The sequence below is a fragment of the Anas acuta genome, chromosome 2, assembly GCF_963932015.1.
Source record: "Anas acuta chromosome 2, bAnaAcu1.1, whole genome shotgun sequence".
Classification (NCBI taxonomy): Eukaryota; Metazoa; Chordata; class Aves; order Anseriformes; family Anatidae; genus Anas; species Anas acuta.
In genome coordinates, this window is record NC_088980.1 from 135,217,853 (window position 1) to 135,241,712 (window position 23,860).

A 23,860-nucleotide genomic window follows, 5' to 3' on the forward strand; every position below is an offset into this window, starting at 1 on the left:
TTCCTCCCGTTTTGAACTAAAAAATGAAATTTATGACAAAGTCATTAAAATGCATAAATGCTGAACTGACTTTTCTGATTTACTGTTTTCATATAAATGTATTTTCTCATAATTGTTTTTCCAGATTGTATTGGTCAGTGGACATCTGGACAGCTGGGATGTTGGGCAGGGAGCTATGGATGACGGTGGTGGAGCATTTATATCATGGGAAGCATTATCACTCATTAAGGATCTGGGTAAATATTTAATTTAAAATATTTTTAATGCATTTCACTTCCAGAACATTTTGTGTGCTGTCTAAACTGGATTTTCTATTTTATCCATTCCTCCGAGAACAAATATTCATACTTAGTATAAATATTTTGCAAGTTTGTCTGTTAAACCCCTTCTTTCATCATAGGGGTCATCCAAAAGCAACACATCAATCAATGATCTAGGAAGTGCTTTGAGCCTGCATGGTCACCATTATCAGAGAATGAAAGCTCAGTGTAAGATGTAGTAAGTAGGTAATGTAGAAATAAGTCAATCTTTTAATTTTTCTTAATGAGTTCCTCCGTATTAGTGATGATGAAGCTTCATGAAATCACATGAATATCAGCCTTCTGATATTTTTTTTTCCTGCTTTTTAAGCAGAACTGTCTTTGAGCACATTCTCTATCTTACAAGTTGCTTTTCCGGTGGCTGCTCAGTTAATTTAATTCACACACTCTTACCTCACTCTTGATAATTTCTCATATACATCTCTCTCAGGTACATGCATCTGTGACTGGATCCAGACCATGATGCTGGCTCTTGTCTTCTTTTTTTTTTTTCACCTACATGTAAAGATAATAATCAAAACTGAGTCTAAACTTAACAGAAATTCAGATTTAAGAGTCCTTGAATGTTCTTCCTGAACAAATTTATATCCTGCCTAGACTTGTTCCACCAAATGCTGATAGATACGGCTAGACCATCAAGATGATAGGCTCTTAGATTTGTATTTTAGGGCTGATTTCCTGGTCATTCATGCTTATTTTATGTTGCTGTATTCTCGGACTCTGTTTTTGGGCTGTTACAGCCGATTTCCTTGGCAAGTTAATCCAGGACAGAGGAGGCTCACACCTGAGTCTCATCACTACAGGGATATACTTCTGTCAAATTTAACTTAACCGCAGTGTCCCGTCAAAACATTTTGTCTCATCAAGTAATGTGATGGTGTAGTTCCTCACAGGCTGGAGGGTGAGTGTGGCACAGCCATTGTAAAGGGGCTCCAAGGTCAGCTGTGGGAATGCAGTTCATTCCCACCATCTCCCAGACTGGTCTACAGTCAGGTACTGCTGCCAGAGATCATCTAGATGTTTACCTAATTGGCACTATATTTAAATTAGTCATGAATGAAACAGCCAGTTCATCTGCCTGTGTTCTCCTTACACCTAGCCTCTCGAAATTCGGTCTGGCGTCCTGCTGTTCTTAGCATGCTATGTGATTTCTGATCTGTGAAGTGCAAATTCCAGTCTTACTCCTTGATCTGTATTTTTTTGCTGTTTTTACTTCCATATGGGCTTTTGTCACTACACCCCTCAAAACTAGATCAAAACAGACTTGTGAGATTGTTGCGTTGATATCCGTGGATGCTTTCATCAGATGGAACCTATTTTTCCTCATCATTCCTTTTTTCCAGAACTGTAACCTGTGGTCAGTAGGAATGCTCTAAGTATTCCTTTAAAAAATAAAATCAGCTGCTGTTCCTGCTCTTGGCTCTGGCAGAGTTTAAATAAGAAACTAGCCTTTCCTGCTTCTAATCAGAAGGATTTGTGCACTTGAGCAATCTGTGTTTCTTGAAGAGCTCTTTGTAGACAAGCTCTGTTATGAGATTAGCCACTCTCATACTGCAGTGATGAACATCAGACATCTTTGTGTATTGCTGTTTCTTTATTTTGCATTATTTGAGCCCCTTATCTCTCATTTTTCCAGTCTCAGAATAACTGGCATATCAGAATGTGACTGAAAACAAAATACATGTGTTTTAATTTTTGTTCTTTAAAAGTGAACTAAAGAGGATTCTTCTACAGAAGAAACCAGGACTACTCTTTCTTTTAGTGTTTTTAAATCTTTTTTTATGATTCTTGGAAAATTGCCTATGCTCCCTCCACCTCCAGGAACAAAAATTGTGTCTGTATTTGCTGATTCTGTTCTATTCAGAACAAACTGTTTTGCGTCTTAAGGGCAAATTCATGGTGGCATCGTATAATTCTTATTCACTGGCTTTCCTTTCAGGCATGAATGAAATGCATCACTCTCTCCTTGTTCAAATATTTGGCTTCCTCTAGTAGTAACTTGTGTGTTTGCTGTACAACCTGTGGTGAAATGCTGTTTTCTCAGCTGGGAAATATCTCAGCCTTTGCTGATGCCCTCTGTTCTGGTTAGCTGTTGTATCAAGCTCTTCTTGTTATACCAGTGTTCTGCAGGAATGTACAACTGGGAGAGAATATCTGGGTCATCCAAGCTAACCTGTAGGTAGCCACGTGGGACAGCGCCTTTCATCTTCCGTAGTAGATTGGTTAGTGCAGATTTGAAATCATACGGTGCATATAAAATCCGACCCCAAAAAATGGCAGCAAAGTGACTGATGTGCAGATTGTGTGAGAAGTGAATTAATTAGCTTTATCCGAAACCAATTCCATAAGTTGTATTTTCAGAGTGCGCCACTTCCAAGCATTGCCTCTGGAACTGTGGACATAAATACACAGGAATAAGCCAACTAAACGGGCTTGTCTGATGCACTTGTCAAATTTTTGGCTGTTTACTGGGACTCTTAAAGTCATGGTGCGTTGTGTAGCCATGAAATCTGTGTCTGTGTGTTGTATCACTGATCTGAGAAACGCAGATACATGATCTGAAAGCTAAAGTGAACACTCTGAAATACAAATTTTACAATAAAACTTCCATTATGTGTAGTGAGGACTACTGCTTCCATGTCTGCTGTAGCCCCTTGGTTCCGTAAAAGCAAGATACCACTATGCTATTTGAGCAAGTTTTTTCAGAGGTGATCTAATAGCACTTCATCATGATACCACTGTGACCCTCGGGCATGGCAAGTGGACACAAGTTATGCCTGGTAATTAGGATTTTGGTAATTCCATGCATTACTTGAAGAAGGATTGTAGTTCAAATAGTATTCTGTACTTTCAACAAAACCCCTCCCCAAACCATTTAGTAGCTGTTGGCGTAGGACCAAATACATGAAATTAATTTTAAAATCATTAAAACTGTTTAAATAATTACATTTTAAGTGATGAAGTTTATTTTCTTGCTCTTGTTAAAATATTTAACAGCTTTTATTTTTATTTCTAAATAAGTACTGAATGTGTTAAGCTTTATATTTTCTGAATCTTCATTGTTGGCATTTATTTTACTTTAATTGAGCTGACAGCTTCTGTGCTATGTTCATATCTTTTTTTTTTTCTTAATGATGTTTTTGCGGATTTCCAGACACTATAACAGTTAGCTGGATGTTCACTGTAAGACCACACAACAGTAGCACAGTCTCAAGTAGCTTCACACAGAGACTTCAACACTTCAACTTTTTTGAGGGAAAAAAATGGAACCTATTCCTTTTGGTAGGATTTATTTTTTTCCAGTTCACTCTTTGATTTCACGTGGATGTTGCTTCTCCTTGAGACAAAAGGAGTCAGCCTTGGGTCAGACGAAAAAGCATCTTCTGGGGCGAGTTGTTCTGCATCTTCCGCACCAAGATAATGAGAACGGGCATCTTCTGGAGGTGCCTTTGTCTCTCCTTCTTTTCCAGAGACAATACACAGGCAGCAAATTCAGAGTAAATGCCTACTTTTAGATGTATTACAATACAGCAAGGCGAATCGTGCTCTAAGTGGCTATTCCACAGCCACCCAATGCAGAAACCGAACCCCACATTTCTGTTCTGGGTGTTTGTAGCTTTGCTCTAGAAAAAAAAAAAAAAAAGCTTACTACAGTGTACTGATAAATGTCTGCACTGGTCTGTGCACATGTTGGTACCAGCACAGCTTGTAGGCATCTCCTGACCTGAGTGAACAGAAGCATTTCATGCAATGCACCCTTATCAATTTCTGCTTGCTGTTGTGTCATGCTATGCTCTGCCCACTGCTTGCTTTGCTGGAAGCCAAACTGAGAAACATTCACCAACTAGTGGCCGTTCTGCCTGATGGTATCCAAATGGGGCCTTTCTCCCAGTTAACGTTGATGTTTAACGAAGCACAAGGGAAAGAAAAATATGCACTTTTTTTTTCCTAGCGTTCTTGAAGCTTATATACGCCACTGATTGGCAAGAACACTGGCAAGCTACTTCGTGGTTAATTTGCTCAAAAAAACAAAGAACTGGAGGCATTTCCACAGAAGTTGTTTATGTGAAGAAAGATTAAAGTTTCGGCCAGTTGGTGCTCTTTATTCCTTCTTTTTTTTTTTATGGGAATAGAGACATCTTTAAAGGCGCCAAGGCCCCTTAGCTGGTCTGAACTGGAAAACTCCCTTTCCATCAGTGGGGCTGTGGCTGTTACGATTATCTGAGGACTTCTGATGCTTGAAAAATTGCCCTTCAGTACTGCAGGCAAGGTTTGCAAGGCAGTAAGCTTGTGCAACTGTGCTGCAGTTTGCCTGCAGCTGTGTCTGTCAGCTGCCGCCTTCCCCAGCCCTCCTCAGTTTTTAACCTTTTGATCAATTCTAACTACATTTGATAGAGGCATAGAAATATTCAGAATATGAAGTTCTGATACGTTCTTTGCAGATGAGTGATTGAGGAGAGATGGATGAGTGCCTTTCTGTCCCAGCTGAGGAAAAGGCAGGAAGAAACTCCGCTTTTATCCTTTTATGAATGACGACAAATGCCTGTTTAATCAGCACACATGTAGCTTTGGAGTAAGCACCAGGTCTTTTTTCTTTTGCCTGTGTCTGCAAATTCTGTGGGGTAGTAGCAAATGCTGCTACTGTTGTGCGAGTATTTTGGGGTGTAATTTAGAGATAATGGGAAGGCACTAGGGGTATTTTGGGGAGAAGCAGCTGAGGGGTTCCTGTCTTTAAACAGATGTAATCCATAGGGTATTGCACGAGCTGTGATGTGGTGTGAGGGTATTTGGAAATTGTAGGAGAGACAGCACACAAGAAACTTGGGGTTTTCTTGTTTTGCAGAACAACTCTGTTATTAATCACAGTCCTGAAACCTCAAACCTGTCCTGTTTTCAGGTTGGATTTGTAATTCTCCAGTTTTATATTTGTTAGTTCATGTACAAAAAAGGCTTCTTTGGAGATAGCCAATGCCATTTGCCTCAGCATTTTGATGGTAGAGTCATTACGGCTCTGGTGTCATTTAAAACACAAGTTTTCATGTCCCTGCGTCACATGAGGTTTACAAAAGAAGTTGCCTTTCTAGGTGAGGTGAAAGACTAGTTAAACAGCTGTTCATAAAAAGTTCCTATAAAACTACCCCAAGACTTATCTTGATGCCATATTGCACCTTCACTTAGCTCTCTAGGTTGGACTGACAGCCTGTGGCACTCAGTCCCACTCTGGATGGTGATTGCCTGTTTCTGTAAAGGAGGAATTTCTGTTCTCTCACCGTTTCAAGCCTTCTGTTGCCATGGTGGTCTTGCTCAGAACTAATACTTGCTGATGGTATTTTTGAGCAGGAAGCAGGTGGCGTGTATCCAGTGATTTCAGAGCTCTAGCCATTGCTTTCTCTTTGTTCCTAATCTTTGCTCCTGTGCTCCTGCATCGCTTGGCCCAGGTAGGCAATTCCCACCTGAAGCCACAGGTGCCCTTCCTGGGGAACATGTGGGTGAAGCTCTCTGGCAAAGCCACCTTCTCCTCCAGCAATACAAACACGGGACTTTTATCCTTAAATGGAAGCTTGGGCAACTGAAAAACGAGAGTAATGGTGAAAAGCATTTAGCAGGAGATCATGTGGTGGTTTCCAAGCGTAACATTTTATGCCCCTTAAATGCAGCAGAGAGCCCACTGGAGTTAGAGATGCAGTTGATTTTAATTGATGAATTTCACTGCTTTCTTCTGAAAAATTTCAGATATTGTATCTGTTGTGTCTGTTTTTAATTGAAACAGCTGGAGCCAAATTTCAGCTTGTTTGTTTTTTTCCCATTGATTGGAGCTGCTACTTGACACTACAGTCTAGCTGATTTTCAGTCTCACCTCTGCTAACAGGGGAGGAATCAAACAGTCTTTTGATCACATTCGGAGTTTCTTTCAGCAGCATTTATGCAGAGGCTCTCTCCCCTTATTCAGAAATGTGCTTTCTGCCTTTACATGGCTGTGTTTGGGTCTCAACACTCCTTTGCTAGCCAGCTCGTGTTGTTCTCCAAAGCCCAGATGTGCCCATGCCCACCCACTGCTGCCCAGTCTGTGTCTTTACCTGGTGCATCCTCAGAAGAAATCCATTGACTGTGCTGTGAATTTGCCAAGTCACAAATGTACCCTTTTTCCCCTCAGCTACTTGAACAGAAACATGTAAGGCATTGGGAGTTATCACTATCTAAGATCCTGCCCGTGTTGCAGTAGCTGGTAGAGACTTCTTGAAAGGCACCTGCATTTCAGACAGCTATAATGATGGTTTGTGGCACAGAGTAAACCTTTCCCTGCTTCTGGTGTTGTCTCCTGTGCACTGAGCTCATGTCCCGTCATGTCTGCATGGCCCATGAGACCAGGAAGTCTCCTGCTAGGACTGGGCCTCCGAGAGCTTCTGGGAATCCTGGTTCTTCCATATAAAAATATTTGCTATGGGGAAGTGCCAGAGACAGCGAATACCAGGAGTGAAATAGATGAACCAGGCACATTTTCCTCTTCTGCAGGCTAGGGCAGGGTGCACGATGCCACTGCTGCTACAGCAGCCTGATAAAGGAAGGGTATTGCTGACAAAATCTAATCCCAGCCATCACACCTTTTACATGGCCTTCCTACATTCCTAGACCATGATCTGTACGCACTCAAGAAAGGGGGAAATTTATGGTGATAGGTTCTGTGCATGCTTCCCCCTCTTCCTCCCTTTGCCAGTGTTAGAAGGAAATGGGAGTTTCCTGAGCTGACTTCCCTGTAGATGAAAGCATGGATCTGGTACAACCAAATTTCTATTTCCTAGCATGAAGGCATAGAAAACTAAAGTGTTTTTAAAACAACAAGCGTAAGGATTTCAAGGTGCGACATGAATTATATTTTATGTAACTCATAAGGAGTTGATTAGGCATTTTTTTCCACCTTAAAACTTATTTTAAACAGAACTTCTAACTCTCCTCTGAGTTATACCCATGACTAATGTGACTCAAAAACCGTAAGACAGATTTCTGTTCAGTTCTCTGTAGTCTTTGTATGAAGTTACACTTCTCGATTCTAAATTCACTGGCTAATATATGAGGACTAAAGATACATTTTATTAAAAAAAATATATTGGAGCCATTCCTTTCTGCTGGTTTAATTGAAGTCATATAACTGCGATTTTAACTTACTTTATAAAACTTTTGTTGAACGTGTTTTGGAATTTCCTGTCGCTCTGGTGGGGTAGTTGTTTGCTGTCTAGGAGATATGTTGTGAAACATCATTAAAAGACTGCTTTTATAGTAGGTCTTTTTTTTTTTTTTTTTTGATTAAATATCTCAGATAGTAACTCCTTGTTCTTACATTCTTTCCACTTTCCCAAAGTTGCACGTTCTATTCTGACTTTCATGTTTTGCAAATCTGTTCAATGTACTTGATGTGAAATATGTGCATGCCATTACACTACCACTACATTTAAACTTTAATTTCAACAAACAGCTGAACGCATATTTGGCAAATACTTAAATCTTCAATTTCCATACTGAGCTGACATAGCAGGAGGGTGACTGCAGACACATAAAGTTGTTAATTGAGCAGTAAATTTAGGCTTACAGCCCTCCTTAACCATGTTGCCCTATGTCCTGCGTACTGCTGCTACTCTGCAAGCTGTCATTTAGCCAGGAAATTCAAGTTAAAAAATGTGCATTATTTATCTATGAAAATCTTAAAAACCAGGTGACAGAAGCTATTGTGTGTTTTTGTTTTTTTTTTTTTTTGTCCAAATCTGTAACTCAGCTGGCATGGTGCAATACTGAAATCCTTTCTGGATGAAGTCAGAGTCATCTTGTCCTTGCTGTCAGGTTTTCTTGTTTTGTTCTGTGTTTTATTTTTAAGGTTTATATTTTCAATATGGTAAGACAAGTGTGGTTGGTGCAGTTTCTGAATCATCAGCTCTGAGGACAGTGTAGACGCTGTAGCAGATTTGGGCTTTTGCCAGTACAAACAGAGGGACAGCAGAAGCAGAAGGTAGAGCCACAACACAGAAAAGGTCAAAACACGTTTTCAGCTTGTAACACCAGAGAGGGAGAGGGGCCTGCATTGCCTTTGTAGCTCCACAAGAATTTTATGAGATCTCTGGATACCTTTCTGGAAGGAGTTTTTTCCTAAAGAGGAACAAGGTTCATTTTCGGGGTGGACTTTTTAATGGGATGTGGAGCAAATGGCGGCAGCAGCAGGGAATGGAAGAGTGCTTTCCTTTCCTGTTCTGCTGGTAAACAGGCAAATAGTGGATTTTTTAAAAATATTTGTTGTAGACATGACTTACATTGACTTCATGACACTACACTAATTGGTTCTTCGTTTCAAAATCCCAGGAACCCCAAGTACAGAAGAGCACATTTCTCCTCTTCCAAGCTGTTTATGAACCATGCAGGTTGGTGGCTCTGAGGCAGACACTTGGCAAACACTTGCTGCAGGAGCTCTGCCACCTGCCTCAATTGCAGCACAATGTGTGGGGCTCCAGGCTGTGGCACCCTCTTCTCCCCATCTCCCTGTTAGAAGGCTTAATATGTGTTATTTTTAGTTACTAGACTTGCAAATCATTTGCAGCTTTCCCCTCCAGTCTTGTATATACAGCTCCTTCCTTAACATTTCCTCTTGGATATTACATCACTTTCTTAAAATAAATCTACCTAAAACTTCTCATATTCTCCACCTTTATTCTTCTGTAAATCTGCCCTTCCTATTCTGTCATAAGCTTATACTCTCCTAAAAACAGAAAAAAATAATTCTTTGATTAATCCCAGACTTAATTAATGCTGCTCGCCTGCTCCTCTAGCTCTGTAAAACCCAGTGCTTCCTAGATATGAGTCCTGCCACATATCCTGCTTACCTCAAGCCTTGCAGTTTCCAGTCCTCTCTTTTCAGAGGCCTGTCCAAAAAGCTTCTCCCATTCTGTGATTGTGGCAGTTGTGTCCTCCTCCTACCCAGAGCACAACATCTGAGCCCTTCTCCAGCATCAGCTGTGGTGGAGCTACTGGCCCTTACCTCCAGGCACTGTCTGTCTTGTCTCGTTTCCTACTTTCCAGTATCCTGTCCATTTTCTGTCTTTTTCTTCTTGTGATTCCACATCTCCTCCCATGTACATGGCGGACAGCCTGGCTTTCTCCAAGGCCTGGGAGACCTCCTATTTCTTTACTGCAGACCTTCAAGGCGGTTGATTTTTTCACTTGCCAGCATCCCGTCCAACCAACACCAACAAAGAAAAATCAAGTAAATTACATTATACTTTTTTTTTTTTTTTAATGAGAATACAAAGGCAAATTCTCAAGCAAAAAGCTGTTACCCTTCTTTATGCTCACTAGAGAATCACAAATATATCATAATCATGGTTTACATAATACTAACATTTTTTGTAAGTGAGCTTTGTCTTCTCAAAGCTTATAACTCTGATAGCATTAAGATCTTCTCTGTTAAATCAGTGTTTTTCACTCAATTTTGAAGAAAAAAACTTTTCTAATGAAATGCCTAACTAGAATTTTGTAATGCAATGTCTAACTAAAACACTTTTTAGCACAAAGAGCGATATTAGCACTCTTAATCATGGAAGATTTTTTTCCAATAACAGAATGAAAACACAAATCCTTCTGTTTTAAAATGAAAACTTCTTCATATTCAGAAGAAAAGTCTGGTCATCCTAAATTAATTGCGTTATCACTTACATTTTATAAAATATAGCTTTATGTATAGTCTTTGAAATTAGCCAGAGAAACAGGATGAGAAGGTGAAGAGAGTTTTCTCTAAAACAGGTCTTACCCATTGCACAGAATACAGAAATTAGGTAATTGTCTCTAAAATACTTAGGAATATTCAAATATTCATGTCTTTTTTTTTTTTCTTTTTTTTTCAAATGCTATCAGACCTCTCAGACAAGCAATAGGAATGGGTAGCAAATGTTAGGAATTTGTGTGTTCTCAGTTTTTGGGACCTTAGGCTACATATATAACAAAGGCCAAAACTGCAAAGTGAGTGTGGACTCCTACCATGGAAATACGATGGAAAATAAGACTGCAACACCAAAACTGTGTACAATCCATTAGAAAGAAAACCAGCTTAGAAAGTTATCATGGCTTGGTGAAAGTGACCTTATTTGATAGTTCACTTGAGGTCTAGACCGGAACAAGGAAAATTAAAACTAAAAGTATCAGTGGTGTACAAAATAGGCAGTGTAATGAGAATGCAATGAGAGCTAAAATATGTAACTTGCCACAAAGCCCAGCAGTTTAATTAAACCAGCAAATAAAGCATTTGCTGAGATTCTGGAAATTTCAGAAAATTGCCTGTTTCCCAATCTGTTAATGGTTGAAACACTTTAGCAGATCAAATCTAAAAGAAAATGAAAAAGACTCTGAATATTTGGCCAGATTAAAAAAAAATTAACAGAGCATTGCTAGATTGGAGAGGATTTTAATGATGCATAAAGGGACTGCTAGCGTGTTGTAAGCAAAACAGAGCAATTAAGAATGAGTATTGATACAGCCAATTTGACCCTAAAATATGCACCAGAAATTGCTTTTTTTTTGCTTTTTTTTTTTTTTTTGCTTTTTTTTTTTTTTTTCTGAAGACTGCCAGTAAAGTCACAAGAGGCTTGGGAAATTTCCATGTTAACTGTGCAACAAAGAAGACATAGCAGAAGAGAGAACGGCGAAAGCAGGAAGCATAGCATGGGGGAAACTCAGACTGGCTGTGTTCATTGTGTCGTGTATCTTAGTCCTTTTTGTATATATACCCTTTTAAAGAAGTTTCAGGCAATAATAATGCAGAAAAATACATAGTTCGTGATGTTAAATACAGCAGTGGGACAGTTTTTTGGGTGATATATCTGTATGTACCTCTCCACAGAAGCTCCTGAAGTAAATATATCAGCATTTTAAGCAGTATGAGACCAAGGGAGCGAGCTGGTAGTGCAATTTGTTCTACTTTGTGGCTCAGTTCAAGGCTTTGTTACGCCATTTATGTGTGGTCTGAGGAGGGTGAAACTGGAAAAGCCCTAAAATAGCTAATGTTTTTCATAGTTCCAGAGGGCATGGGGGGGTTGCAGTCATTTTCCTTTTTACTGTATACAGATGAGCTTCAGTCCCATTCTTATACCGCTGAAGAGTTTCTCCTCTCTTCAGGTAATGCAACTTATTACAAATTGTCCTAAAACTCATTAGGGGTGGGAAATAAATGCAGCTCATATATCAAAGAAATAGGAATAGGTTCTAGAAATTCAAAATAACAAAAAATAGTGTAGGCATGCATATACAGGCATAGCCTGCTTTCCTATGTACAGCCATATCCTGCTGGCAGCACGTGATGTATATTTTATCACTGAATACTGTATAAATGCAAGTTAAAATGTTTTACCTGTTTGTCACATAGAATCATAGTATATAGGGCCCGCAAGGATCATCAAGTCCAACTCCTGGCTCCACACAGGACAACCCCAAAAATCAGACCCTATGTCTGACAGCATTGTCCGAACACTCCTTGATCTCCATCAGGCTCAGTGCTGTGATGACCGGGGAGCCTGTCCCAGTGCCCGACCACCCTCTGGGTGCAGAACCTTTCCCTAACCCCCAGCCTGACCCTCCCCTGTCCCAGCTCCATGCCGTGCCCTCGGGTCCTGTCGCTGTCCCCAGAGAGCAGAGCTCAGCGCCTGCCCCTCCGCTCCCCTCGTGAGGGAGCTGCAGGCCGCCATGAGGCCTCCCCTCAGCCTGCTCTGCTCGGGGCTGAGCAAACCAAGGGACCTCAGCCACTCCTCACACATCTTGCCTTCTAGACCCTTCACCATCTCTGTAGCCCTCCTTTGGACACTCCCTAATAGTTTTATGTCCTTATATTGTGACTCCCAAAACTGCACACAGTGCCCAAGATGAGACTGCACCAGCGCAGAGCAAAGCAGGACAATCCCTTTCCTCAACCCGCTGGCGGTGCTGAGCTTGAGGCACTCTAGGACAATGCACATCCATTTGCAGCATGCTAATATGCCTCTTGTAAGCTGAACAGGTATTTGATTTGTTTTGTGGGTGATACCAGCGTCTTGGTTTGCAGAGTAAAAAAATCCTTTGTTTCACTATATTTTCAAAAGATGATCGGTATTACAACAACGTGATGGCTTCTCTTGAAGTCTGATCAGCTATCATACACTGTCTTCTTAGAAAACACCGTGTCTTCATACTTAATCCTCCCCATCAGTAAGAATTTGGGTTTATAAAGTGGAAAAATATTTACTAAAGGAAATTCAGTATTTACAATACCGATCTTTATTTTGATTAAAAAAGACACAGTTCAAGTTCTCCCTCGTGGTTTATGTGCTATCATGAGGGTGGAGCACATTTATTTATTTTTTACATAATATGTGACAGATTATCATAATTTATATATGCTAATACCAGATGATACATTTCAATTTTGCTGTGTGGGAATCTCTCAAGCAGGAGCAAGATGTGTAAAATATAAAATTAAAAGTTTTGCATACTGTCCTGGTAAGTACCTTATCACAGGGAGATCATCCATTGTTGTACAAACTTACATGGATTAAATCAACACTATCATGCCTTGAAAATACGCATTTTAGATTTAAAATTAATGTAAAATGTGTATATATATACGTGTATACACATGTATTTATGTGTATACATGTGTACACACACATATATACGCACTTCTATGTCATTTGCTGGTAATTACCTCTTATGTAAAGTATGAAGGAAAGGCTTTTGGCAAAGTACTTTATTGTAGCTGACAGTTGACGTCATACTTCTTAGTTAATACCTCTTTTCTAGTACAATTACAAATCCATTTTTTCTCAAGCATTTGCGTTTTTTGGCTAACCTAAGCTTGCTGCTGACATCTGCAAGTCTGAGCACTTCAGCATAATTTAGAAGAAACAGAATATCGAATCGATAAGAGCTGCATCAAAGTATGACTGAAGTGGTCAAGCAGTCGTGAAGTACAGCACCTGGAGACAGTGAAAACACACAAGCAGCTACTGCAGCACTGAGGGTGTATAATGCAGAAGTAGCCTGGGATAAATGTTTTCATTTCATCCTTTAACTTGGGAGCCCAGGTGCACCACAGTATATCTTTCATTTGGGATAAGCCATAGGAGTGCAGAGGCTGATCAGTAAAACACACCTTTGTGCTATACTATGACTACATTTCTCAGTTAAGGGTAATGTAGAGAAAAAAAAAAAAACTGCCTAATTTTTTTTAAATATTGGAAATATGTAGATTTGTAAATTATTCTGTAGATGGAGGATGATCTATAGATGCGTTGGTTTTGGTCTCAGTTATTTGAGTTTAGAAAGAATAATCTGAGTACCAACTATCACCTTTAGAAGTTTATCCCCCTGTAAAGTCGCTGCTATTCTTTTTATTGGGATGCTGCAATAGGATGGAAGCTGTAGGATTTGGGTGTTTTTGAGTAGCTGTTGAGCTCTGCAACTTCCACTTGAGTTACTTAATTTCAGATCTGATTGACCCAGGAAGGGCACAGTAGGCTCCTTGCACTGATGCACCGGTGAATACAGTTATAACCTACTGCACTTTTCCAAAACAATCTATGTATTTAAATATTCTGGGTAAGTTGAAAAAAAATCTTCTGTCTTCTGCTTTAGAATATATAATATTTCAAAAGGGGGAGGCACTGTTTTGTTTTGAAACAGTTTTCCTTAATTTTAAAATTTGCTACACGCCCCTCTACATGAGACACTCATCACAGAACACAGTTTCCTAGCCCAACTGTTATTTTAGCATGTCTTTTCAGTATGCATTTGGGCTGTGATCTGCAAGATTTTGTGGCAGTGTTTTGTTCTTTATGAACCAATGGATTTTGAGAAACAATCCAAAATTGGTAATTTTAATTAAAAAAAAAAAAAAAAGAAAAAGTTGTAGCTTAAGTATAGTAGTTCATATTTTTAATAAAGGCATGCATTGAGAATATTCTTGGCAATTTTACTTGTGAATATTGGATTTATTTGATGTACTTTGCTCAGAACAGCTGTGTTTTTAATAACAGGTAGATAAACTCTTATCACTTCAAGATAATGAGGAAATTAGATTTTCCTCTGTATACTTTGTTTTGTTTTTAAAATAAATGCCTCTAGACTTTATGACTTCTTTTCTTCTTCTTTTCGTATTTCGTATTTAATTTCAGTAGAACACGCAGGTGAATCTGCTCACAGAAATTGCAAAGCTCAACAGGGCTTTCTCTCCCATCCATTTTAGTGGAAAGATGCAATGACCAGCTACAAAGGGGCCGTATGGATCTCAAAATTCTTCCATGTAAGTGAGCTGAGACCTTACCGAGCTCTGGCAGAGCAAGAGAGAGCAACCAGGCTGAGCACATCCAAGTTCCCTGTTGGACAGCAGCATCTTTATTTTCAGACTAGCAGCACTTCATTTCCCATGGCTGGAAGGAGGCAGAAGATGCTGCTCCCCTGTCTCAAACATCTCCTATCCAAGCCCCTTAGGTAGCCTTGGTGTGGTGGGCTGGAGGCTGGGCTTCAGTGCTTTGTGTTTTGTGCTAGGACAAACAGCCTTTTGCTGGCACCTGTGTTCACTGCTAAAGCTGCAAATAGCAAGCCACCTCTTGTAATGGAGCCACTGACACATCTGTGGTTATTTTGTGCCTAAAATCTTCCTCACGTCAACATGATTACTATTTTAGTATCTTCATTTTCTCTCATTGGCCATCTGGCTGATTTGAAATGCGAAGGAGGCTAATCCTGTGCTGTAATGATTTAGGAGAAGAGCAGGAAATCCACTGGGATGGAGGGGGGGAAGAAGGGGGAGAACTGTTTTTAAAGTAATGAGAGCTGATGACCTGTCTGTTTACAGACAGCAGGTCAACATTTAGAAAATACACTTTTTAATCCCTTGATACTATTCTTTGTGCTTCTTTCATTATGAAATAATGGACGAGCCAAGGTGTTGTTTGTTTTTCAGATTCTGAATATAACTTCTACACTCAGTCTTCAGTTATTAGGATTGCTAATGTGATTTCTAGAAGGAAACCTTTGGTTGATTTTCTTTGGGTTGATTTTCTTTGGGTTGAGGGAAAAAATTAATGAAGGTCAGGTCTATTTGTAGACTTCATCCATTTCAGCTAGGAAATTAATTCAGTTTTGACAGTGATACTGATATTATTTCTCCTCAGCACAGAAGTGTGTGGGGTCATTTATGCTTTAGTGTTTGCTATATTCTCCTATCTGGCTTATTTTCTTTCTAATAGTTTAGAGGAGGTTATTTTTGCTGAAACATAATTAGCTTTACACTGTACAGAAAGCACTGTTTATTCTTCTCTGCTTGCTCTTCAGTGCTCTCAGATTTGATGTCTCAGATGTATTTGTTTATGAGTACAATCAATCAAATAAATAAAGGGCAACAACGTCTATCTGTTTGCTTCTGCCATAGCAGACACGGTTTCAAAATGTATCTGAGAACTTATCTTTCTTACTGAGCTATTGTAACAAAACACAGAGTGGCCTTGTGTTTGCTGTGTTTTAAAAAGCTTTGCATACATTCAGCAGGCAGTTGTATTTCAGATTCCAGAGTACAGATTGTCTCTTTTCATTGGTCTGATTAAAAAAAATAATAATACTCTAGTGCCTCTCAGTTCCTGGAAAGGGGAAGCATTTCTCGTAAAAATCAAGTAGTTCATTTCCAATTAATTGTAATAAATTAAGCATGACAAGAAAAATAATAATTCTCATGAAAACTGCATTTGGATCTGCTGAAAGCATACACACGTTATTTACTGCAGACCATTAGGATGGCAGCATATGTATCAGAAACCTACCAAGGTAGTTATTTTATGTTATGTTTTGTGGTCACCTACGTTGTGTCCCCCAGATTTGCTCTTCCTCTGCTACTGCATCAGAGGCCTGGTAGCAGCACAACAACAAACTGCCCCTTTCTCTTATGGCCTCTCTCCTTGCACCCCAGCCCTTCCCAAAAACAAACCCAAATACTGTAGACAACAAAACCAACAGTAGAAGTAGGTTGCATTCGTTGAAGTTAGACATGACTGAATGGAAACAGGCTTTTCTGCAATTGGGAAATGGTGACAAATGCAGACAAATGCTCAAATAAGCAAATACTTAGTACTAAAAACATTTAAAATTATATTTTAGGACTTCGTCCAAAAAGAACTCTGCGCATGGTGTTATGGACAGGAGAAGAACAAGGAGGAGTAGGTGCTGAGCAATACTACCAGTTGCACAAGGTAGGTAGTGTCTTCAGATGATTTGCTTGACAGTACCTTTTTTCTATAGTTTCGTGATCTACTCATTATTTTTGTCAGAATGTTCAGTTTAATATCTGACTGGAAATAGTGATTCCAGATCTGCCTGAGAGTATGTTTTCTGTCTTCTATCATAAATGTAAAATTCATTTTACATTTAACATAATGTGACGTGTACATACATACACGTTTCATTTGACTTAACATATTCTATCACAAAACTTCTGAAACAGCTATTTCATGATGATAGCTGCCATAGCTTTCAAGCATAGCTAGCTTTCTGGGGATGAATGAGGAATGCTCCACATGTGTTGGTAATATAAATAAATTTTGTTTGGCTTACATATTTCTGCTTCATTGCATTTTCTCATAATATTTTACAATGTAAAACATGAAATAATACAAAGAAAAATCTTTGCAATCTTAACTTACTTTAATGGTGTCTAATCTAAAATACTCTGTGTCAATTATTAATTTTATGGGATCTGGAATATTTTAAGTGCTTGATTTCTGATGAGGCAAATTCTGTGGCTGGATATCAGGGTAAGAATGTTGTATATTATCACATCTGATCCATCTGTGAACAACGGCATTTTCAAAGTACAGCAAGACATAAAGGACAGTTACATAAAACTTTTTTAAGTCTTTGGAATATGTATTTTTTTCCCCAGCAAATTTATACTGTACCTGCATAACTAAGCTTAAGTAGTTATATTTTAATCTGTTCCCCAGTGTAGTAGTATTTACTCTCGATGATGGTTGGTATATATGAGACAAAGATACAAGATGATTAAGAATGTGTTTAGGAAGTCACCTGCTGTACGATAGTAGGCAAGCAGACTTAGAAGAAAGCAATAAATTCCTAAAATAAATTTTTAGTGGTAACCAGCCTAACAGAACAAATATATGAAAGTTTCACATTGAATCAACCTCATTGTGATGAACAAGACTAAATCAATTTTCTTCTTCAATAGAGTGGTCAGAGATAGCATCACAGTGGTTTTGGTTTTGTGGCTAATTGAGGAATGGTCAATTATTTCCCACTAACTTGTTTACCATTACTAAGAACTGCGTTTAACTACCCATGCATAATGTGTTCTCCTTTATACTTCCACATTATAGAGATAGCTCAGCGCTCTCATTTGGAAGAGGAACATAGGAGTTTGCTTTTTCACATTCAGGGAGGTGCCAGATTGCAGTTCAGCAAGTATTAATGGCTCCGGATTTACCATGGGTACTCTGGTGTTCAGCAGAATTAAACTAGCATGAAATGTTCTGAAATACATAGCGAAGAAAAGAGATGCTTCTCATTTACAGCAGTGCATTTCAGAAGAGCTAGAAGGGACAAAGCAGATGTCTTGTGACTGGTGCATGCTGCTCATGAGGAGTGTATCACCTCTGCAGCTTTTGAGAAGAACACCCATTTCCGTCTTGGAAAGTCAGCTCCATCCTATGGTCTTAGAATTGTCAGCAACACCTGAAATTGTCTTATCCACTTCTCATCTTTTTCTAAAAATCCTGTATTTCAGTGTTGTCCCCAGTATTTATATTCAGAATTAATACCAAAAAGTAGGCTGAAGGATCAAATAGGAAAATATAAAACAGATCTGGGTGTTGTTTGAAGGATATTTGGTTACTTTGCTTTTAAACTGACAAAGATGTGTCTCGATTTTTGCTGTGCTGTTGTGATTCCATCTGGATGGTGTGCTTTGTGAAGAAACCACAGTCTAACTTGACATGAATTTGTAATTTGCATGGAGAATTTAAGCAGAAATTACATCCGTCTGTTGTTTGTTGTTCTTGTTTCCCCCCTGCCATGTGATCTGGCATAATTATAAATTGATACAACTCTAGGACATCGCATTACTCATAATAACAAAATAAAGCAGATTAATACTGTACATTATATTTAGCATGAAAAATATCTTAACCTTTTAATGATTCACTTGTGCGAATTTCTGGCAATTAGGGTAGTATGGCACAAAACATCACTTCTTGATGTTAATGAGTACAAGTTAAGTAAGAGTGGTATTTAAAGATGCCTTGTTAAATGAAAGATGGGCCGTATGACTCATCTGCCTGGCTGGGCTTATTATGACTTTAGTTCACTACAAACAAGTAGAAATATGAATGCTGTAATTCAGCACAGACAGACATGGATTTCCTTGACATTGTAAATTACGTCCTTGTGTCAGTGGAAATGTGGCAGAGGAGAAGAAATGAAGACAATATAGTACTGGACAAGTACAAATGCTCTTACTTTTGTAGCTTATTTGTTTTTTTTTCTTTCAATTTAATTTCAGGTCTTTCTTCCTCATCTGTCATAGTAGGTTGCCACTGTTGTACAAGGAATAAGTTACTGCAGAAATAACAGATAGCAGCAACATGGTGATTTTACTATGGTGCAGATAATTAACTCATATCCCTGCGTAATTGCATTATTTGTATCACTCTCAAGTGTTTCTGTAGAGCCCAGTATTGCAGTGTCTGGTTTTTAAAACGAGTCATAGGCTGGATCAGATGTTGAGAGCTTTATCAGAAAGAAATAGCTGCCATGTTGGGTTGACCAAAGCACAGTCCAACCCTGTCTCCTGTTTCCGACAGCATTCAGTGAACAGATGCTTAGGAAAAGCATATTTACCCAACTGCAGTTAGAGTAAGCTCAGCCATGTAAATTACTAATGCAACCCTTTTTTTTGTTTTATAAAATATTTTTTCTGCAGAGACTCTCACAGTCCTCATCTATTGCTCCCTTGGTATGATTTTTCCAAGACACTTCCAAGAGCTGAGAGCCAGATACCATCCAGCAGTGCCAGTGCCTCCGTTAGTGCTGGGGTACCCGTCACCCACCAGTACATCCCACAGACCCTGCTTGGTTTTGACTGGGGGATAGAAGCCTCCCAGGGGAATCACCAGCATCTTCGCTCCCAAAGAGAACACCCATCAATGCGCTCACTGCTTTTAAGTGGTGGCCAGTACTTAGATTTAATCCTAGTCTGGAAATAGCCTGATTTTCCTTTACAGTAAAGACTCCCTACCATGATGAAGAGTAATGAAATAAAAGGATCCAGATCTTGGTGTACAACACTACATCTAAGACATTTCTTTGCCCAGTGCTTATTTGTGTGACCTGGTTGCTGAGAAGGGCTTGAATGTATAGACAATATAAATAACTATAAAAATAGGAAATATTGGAACTGCCACTTTCCTTTCCAAGTTGCATGGAAGAAACAGGAAGGTGGTTTAATAATCCTGGAGGGATTCCCATTGCATCTATTCTGTACAGACTCTCCTACACCCTTCAACAACAGCACCTGAGTGCCCTCCAGTAGGGCTTTAAGTATTTCACACATTTAGTCTTATGTTGGCTTCATGAGGGGAGAAGGAAATATATGTAATGAAGAGTCTTGCCTTGATGGAGACTTCTGCAGTTTGTTGTTTTCTATCTATCTGTTACTCTGCACTTTTCAGAAGGAAAAGTCAAAGACATGCACCTTGCATTTATCTTGCAAGTTGCTTAGACGGGTGTTGGCCCAATTGGTTCTGGCTTCATTTCATTGCTTTGGACTGGTCTCTGCCAAAGATACATGTACCAAAGATACATGTACCAAAGATACATGTACCAAAGATAGGTGTACCATGACCACAAGGTTACGAGCTTTTACCCACATGAATTAAGGGACTGTGAATAGCACGTAATTATTTTGGAATAGAAGTATCGAATGCAATCTCCTAGGAAAGCAAATACATGTTGTAATTAACAGATAAAGAGATACTAGGCCAAATTCAAATTTGCTTTAGTATCTCTGTTGCCATAATTGGAGGCATTAGTGTGTTAGGAATTTATTTAAAATTATATTAGAGAAAGCATTCTTACAATATTACTGCATGTTTTTATTGCTACCTTAATGATGTTTACAGTACTTACTACATTTCTGGTGCGCATACCATACACTGCTTTAACATTTTAGGAAAGGTTAGACTTTATGGAAAATATTAATCATCAGTGTTTTCTATGGTTTCCTTTTTGTGTTTATTACCAGAAGGTTTGCTATTTTGCCCAAGCTGGGTCTGCATAAAAAAAAAAAAGGACTTTCTGAAATTTGCTAATATAAATATTCTTTGTTTATGAGGTTTATCCTGTAATTTACTAATGACTTACTTTCTCTAAGAAGCAAATATCCAAAAGCTTTCTCATCGCTTTCAGGTAAAATGATTCTTCCCCAGAAAAGATTGGCTCCTCAAAACCAGAGTTTTCAGAAAACTCGTAGATTTTAACATTCTGATTATTGCCCAAGGTACAAAATACTGTGGTGAAATGTGAGATGTGTTTGTGAACGACTTGAACCAAACATCCAGGACTTGCATATGGATTCTTTTATCCCAATGAAATGTGTTGACCATTTGGCTATTAACTGCTCCCAGGAAATATTCTCTGTAATCAGAAGTTAAAACTAGTGCTTTTTGTTTTGACCACTGCTGTCCTGTTGTGCCCTAGCTCTCTCTCCTCTATTTCCATCTGTTGTCTTACCTTCAAAAGGCACGTGAGGCTCTTGGGTCTACAGCTAGCTTTTAATGTGTTTGTGCTGGAGACAGAACCATGAGTTGTTGGACATGAGGCCTCCTGTGGACACTACCACACATAATAAACTTCATTAATAATTCATTAATGCCACCTGATCTTTGTGGAGAAGTCTGATGGTTTTCTTTTTGATTTGAATTGAAACAGGACACAAAAGAATAATCGAAGCTTTTCAGGATTTGAAAATTATTTCCTGTCCAGTTTCACTGTTGGTCTTCTCTCTGGATGCCTTCTTTCATGATGAATGTGGGATGAGTTTAGCAAATTAACTATAAGCAAGATATTTTTTCTATGTTCCGTTACTTTAGATTTGTACAACACAATGCCTAAAAAGCAAGAAGGGTTGAAAGAAGAGAAACGAGAAAATGAGCAGAAAACTATTTGTTTTGGTTATGGATACAGGGTTATTTCATCAAAGGGAAAAACAACTGCACAGAACACAGAAAGATAAGAATGAAAAAATAGTCTCTGAAGCCTCAAGCCCTTGGTCACAAGACTTTCTTGCTTTTTGCATACTTATTTTGAGAATTCTTTGGCCTCCCTGTCATTTTGTTGTCCTCCAATTTGATTTAGGCAAATAACCTAACGTGGAGATCTCTGTTTAGGAGGTCGGGCTGATAGCACTATTTTAACGTTCTGCCATGAATCACCAAGTTGAGAAATGGAAGAAATGAATAAAAAGAGAAGGGTTCAATTACAAAACACCAACAGAAAATAATTGTACCGTATTCTTCAGAATTGCAGTTAACAGCCGGTAGCATCCTTGATTGTATTCACCGCAGGAAAGCTAATATAATTATACAATTATATTTTATACCAGTTCTAGGTCAGCAGGATTTCATAATTCTTAATATAGAAGTGTCATACTGCTACTGAAAGCTGCAGAGAAAATCGGATTTTGCTAAAACACAAATTGTTGATTCCTTGCCCTGCCTGAAGCAGGGTGGACACAGAATCAGTCATGGCAGCGTGTCTCTTGGCTGCCTCATCTTGGTTCCATCTGAGCAAATTTCATGTATGTCCAGTGTTCTGAGAACTTCTGTATTTGTATGTTTTCTCCCTTTTCTTTCCCTCATAGAAGTAGCAGAGCTGCTGTCTGAAACTCCTGAATTGGTGGGGAGTCTGCCTGTACTGTCCAGAAGGAAACATTAGGCTCCTGGTATTACATCAGGTACACAACATGAACAGCAAGCCAACAGATGAAGTCCGTAGACTTGTTTTAATATTTGTTTAGTACAGTACCTCCACAACTGTCACTTCTTTTGCCTTAAAAATGGTGGTGCTCATCAGAGGATAGGTTAGGCCTTATGAGAGAAATAATTCAGTAACTAAATGTATATAACAACTAATTTTAAACAGCGTAGAAAGAGAGAGGGGGGCATTTATATACATACATACAGATATGCATAATAAGTCTATTTATTATCTGTAAGCTTCATCTGTGAAGCTAGGCCCAGGATGTATGGGAATGGCCTCCAAGTACATCCTTTTTCCTCAAAGTGAACTTTCAGTCCTTGGAGGAATCCCTTCTGTCACTGCAAGGCTGACTGGAGTTACTAAAAGGAGACCTCTTTTGAGGATAGCTGTTCCTTTGCTTTCGTGTCCCAGACCAACCACAGGCCCTCAGTATTTTGGGATGTTGTGCTGTAGGAAAGCTGGGATCCCTCTATCCAAATACCCCACAGAAAACCGTCACCTCCTGTGGGCTCACTATCGTGAACTTTCTCCTCAGTGACCTCTTCTTTTTGACTTTGCACTTCTTACCTAGATCAGAGCCTAACAGCATGCTGTGTAAAAACAAGAAACATTAAAGATCTGTGTGCTGTGCTAACTTCTAAGGTGTTGCTGATGTATTTTAATCAATCTCTTCTTGAAGGTTGCAGAAGTAGTCATTTGCTTGCCGAAAATGCATACATCAGGAAAAATCATCTTTGATTTAAACCACAACCTTTAATTAGAAGATACTGGCAGTGTCGCCTGTTTTCAAATGAAAACCTGAAACTTTTCAAAAAGGGATCAGTCATTCAGAGTCACAGGGAGTGTTTGACGCCCCTGTATTTGAACAGTAAAAGGCTTTAAGTTACGGTGTGTTTTCCAGGAAGAGCACTTATCTTTGACAAGCCTCGTCAAAGAAAAATAAAGTCTGAAGACAAGGCTGCAGGTAATCTGACACGTACCTTGCTTGGCGTGCTGCTGTCTTCAGAGCTGCCTGCTTTTTCTTGCATATCATCCCTGGGAACTCACAGTCCTGAATGGTGATCTCTGTGACTGCTGGCAGAGGAAACAGCAGCAGTATTGTACAGGGCAAGACGTGCTAGTAGCATGTTTGTAGTGAGTGAAATGCTAATAAGTACATGACCAAACGCTGCTCCGAGCCTGACGAAGTTACTGGGACTTTTGTTGTTGGCTTCTCTACCCTGTAACTCTAAAATTAGAGAACAGGCCATAAAATCCTTGGACTGTTTTTATGGACAGCTTTCCCACAAAGCGTGGCAGGAAAGGCACGGGTCTTGCTCATACCTTATCATCTATCAGAAGTGGTGCTAATCTTCATCCTTACAACAACTTTCTCCCACAGAATGGCACGGTGATTTACAAAGATTTCTAACTCCCAGTGCTCCAGATTTTCCCTGTCCTCATTCAGAAAGGGTCTGAGCTGTATGGTTGTGCTCATAGCTGTGTTTATTGCGTGTCGA

At 39.2% G+C, this 23,860-nt stretch overlaps 1 protein-coding gene across 2 annotated transcripts in view; it reads left to right on the forward strand.

Moving 5' to 3' along the window:
* The window catches only part of CPQ (carboxypeptidase Q), a 154,285-nt gene that overhangs the window by 94,481 nt on the left and 35,944 nt on the right, over positions 1 to 23,860 (forward strand). For both annotated transcript variants that reach the window (XM_068672312.1, XM_068672311.1), the window contains exons 5-6: positions 125 to 236; positions 16,473 to 16,564. In XM_068672312.1, the coding sequence (XP_068528413.1) occupies positions 125 to 236; positions 16,473 to 16,564 (204 nt within the window). The remainder of the gene's footprint in view (positions 1 to 124; positions 237 to 16,472; positions 16,565 to 23,860) is intronic.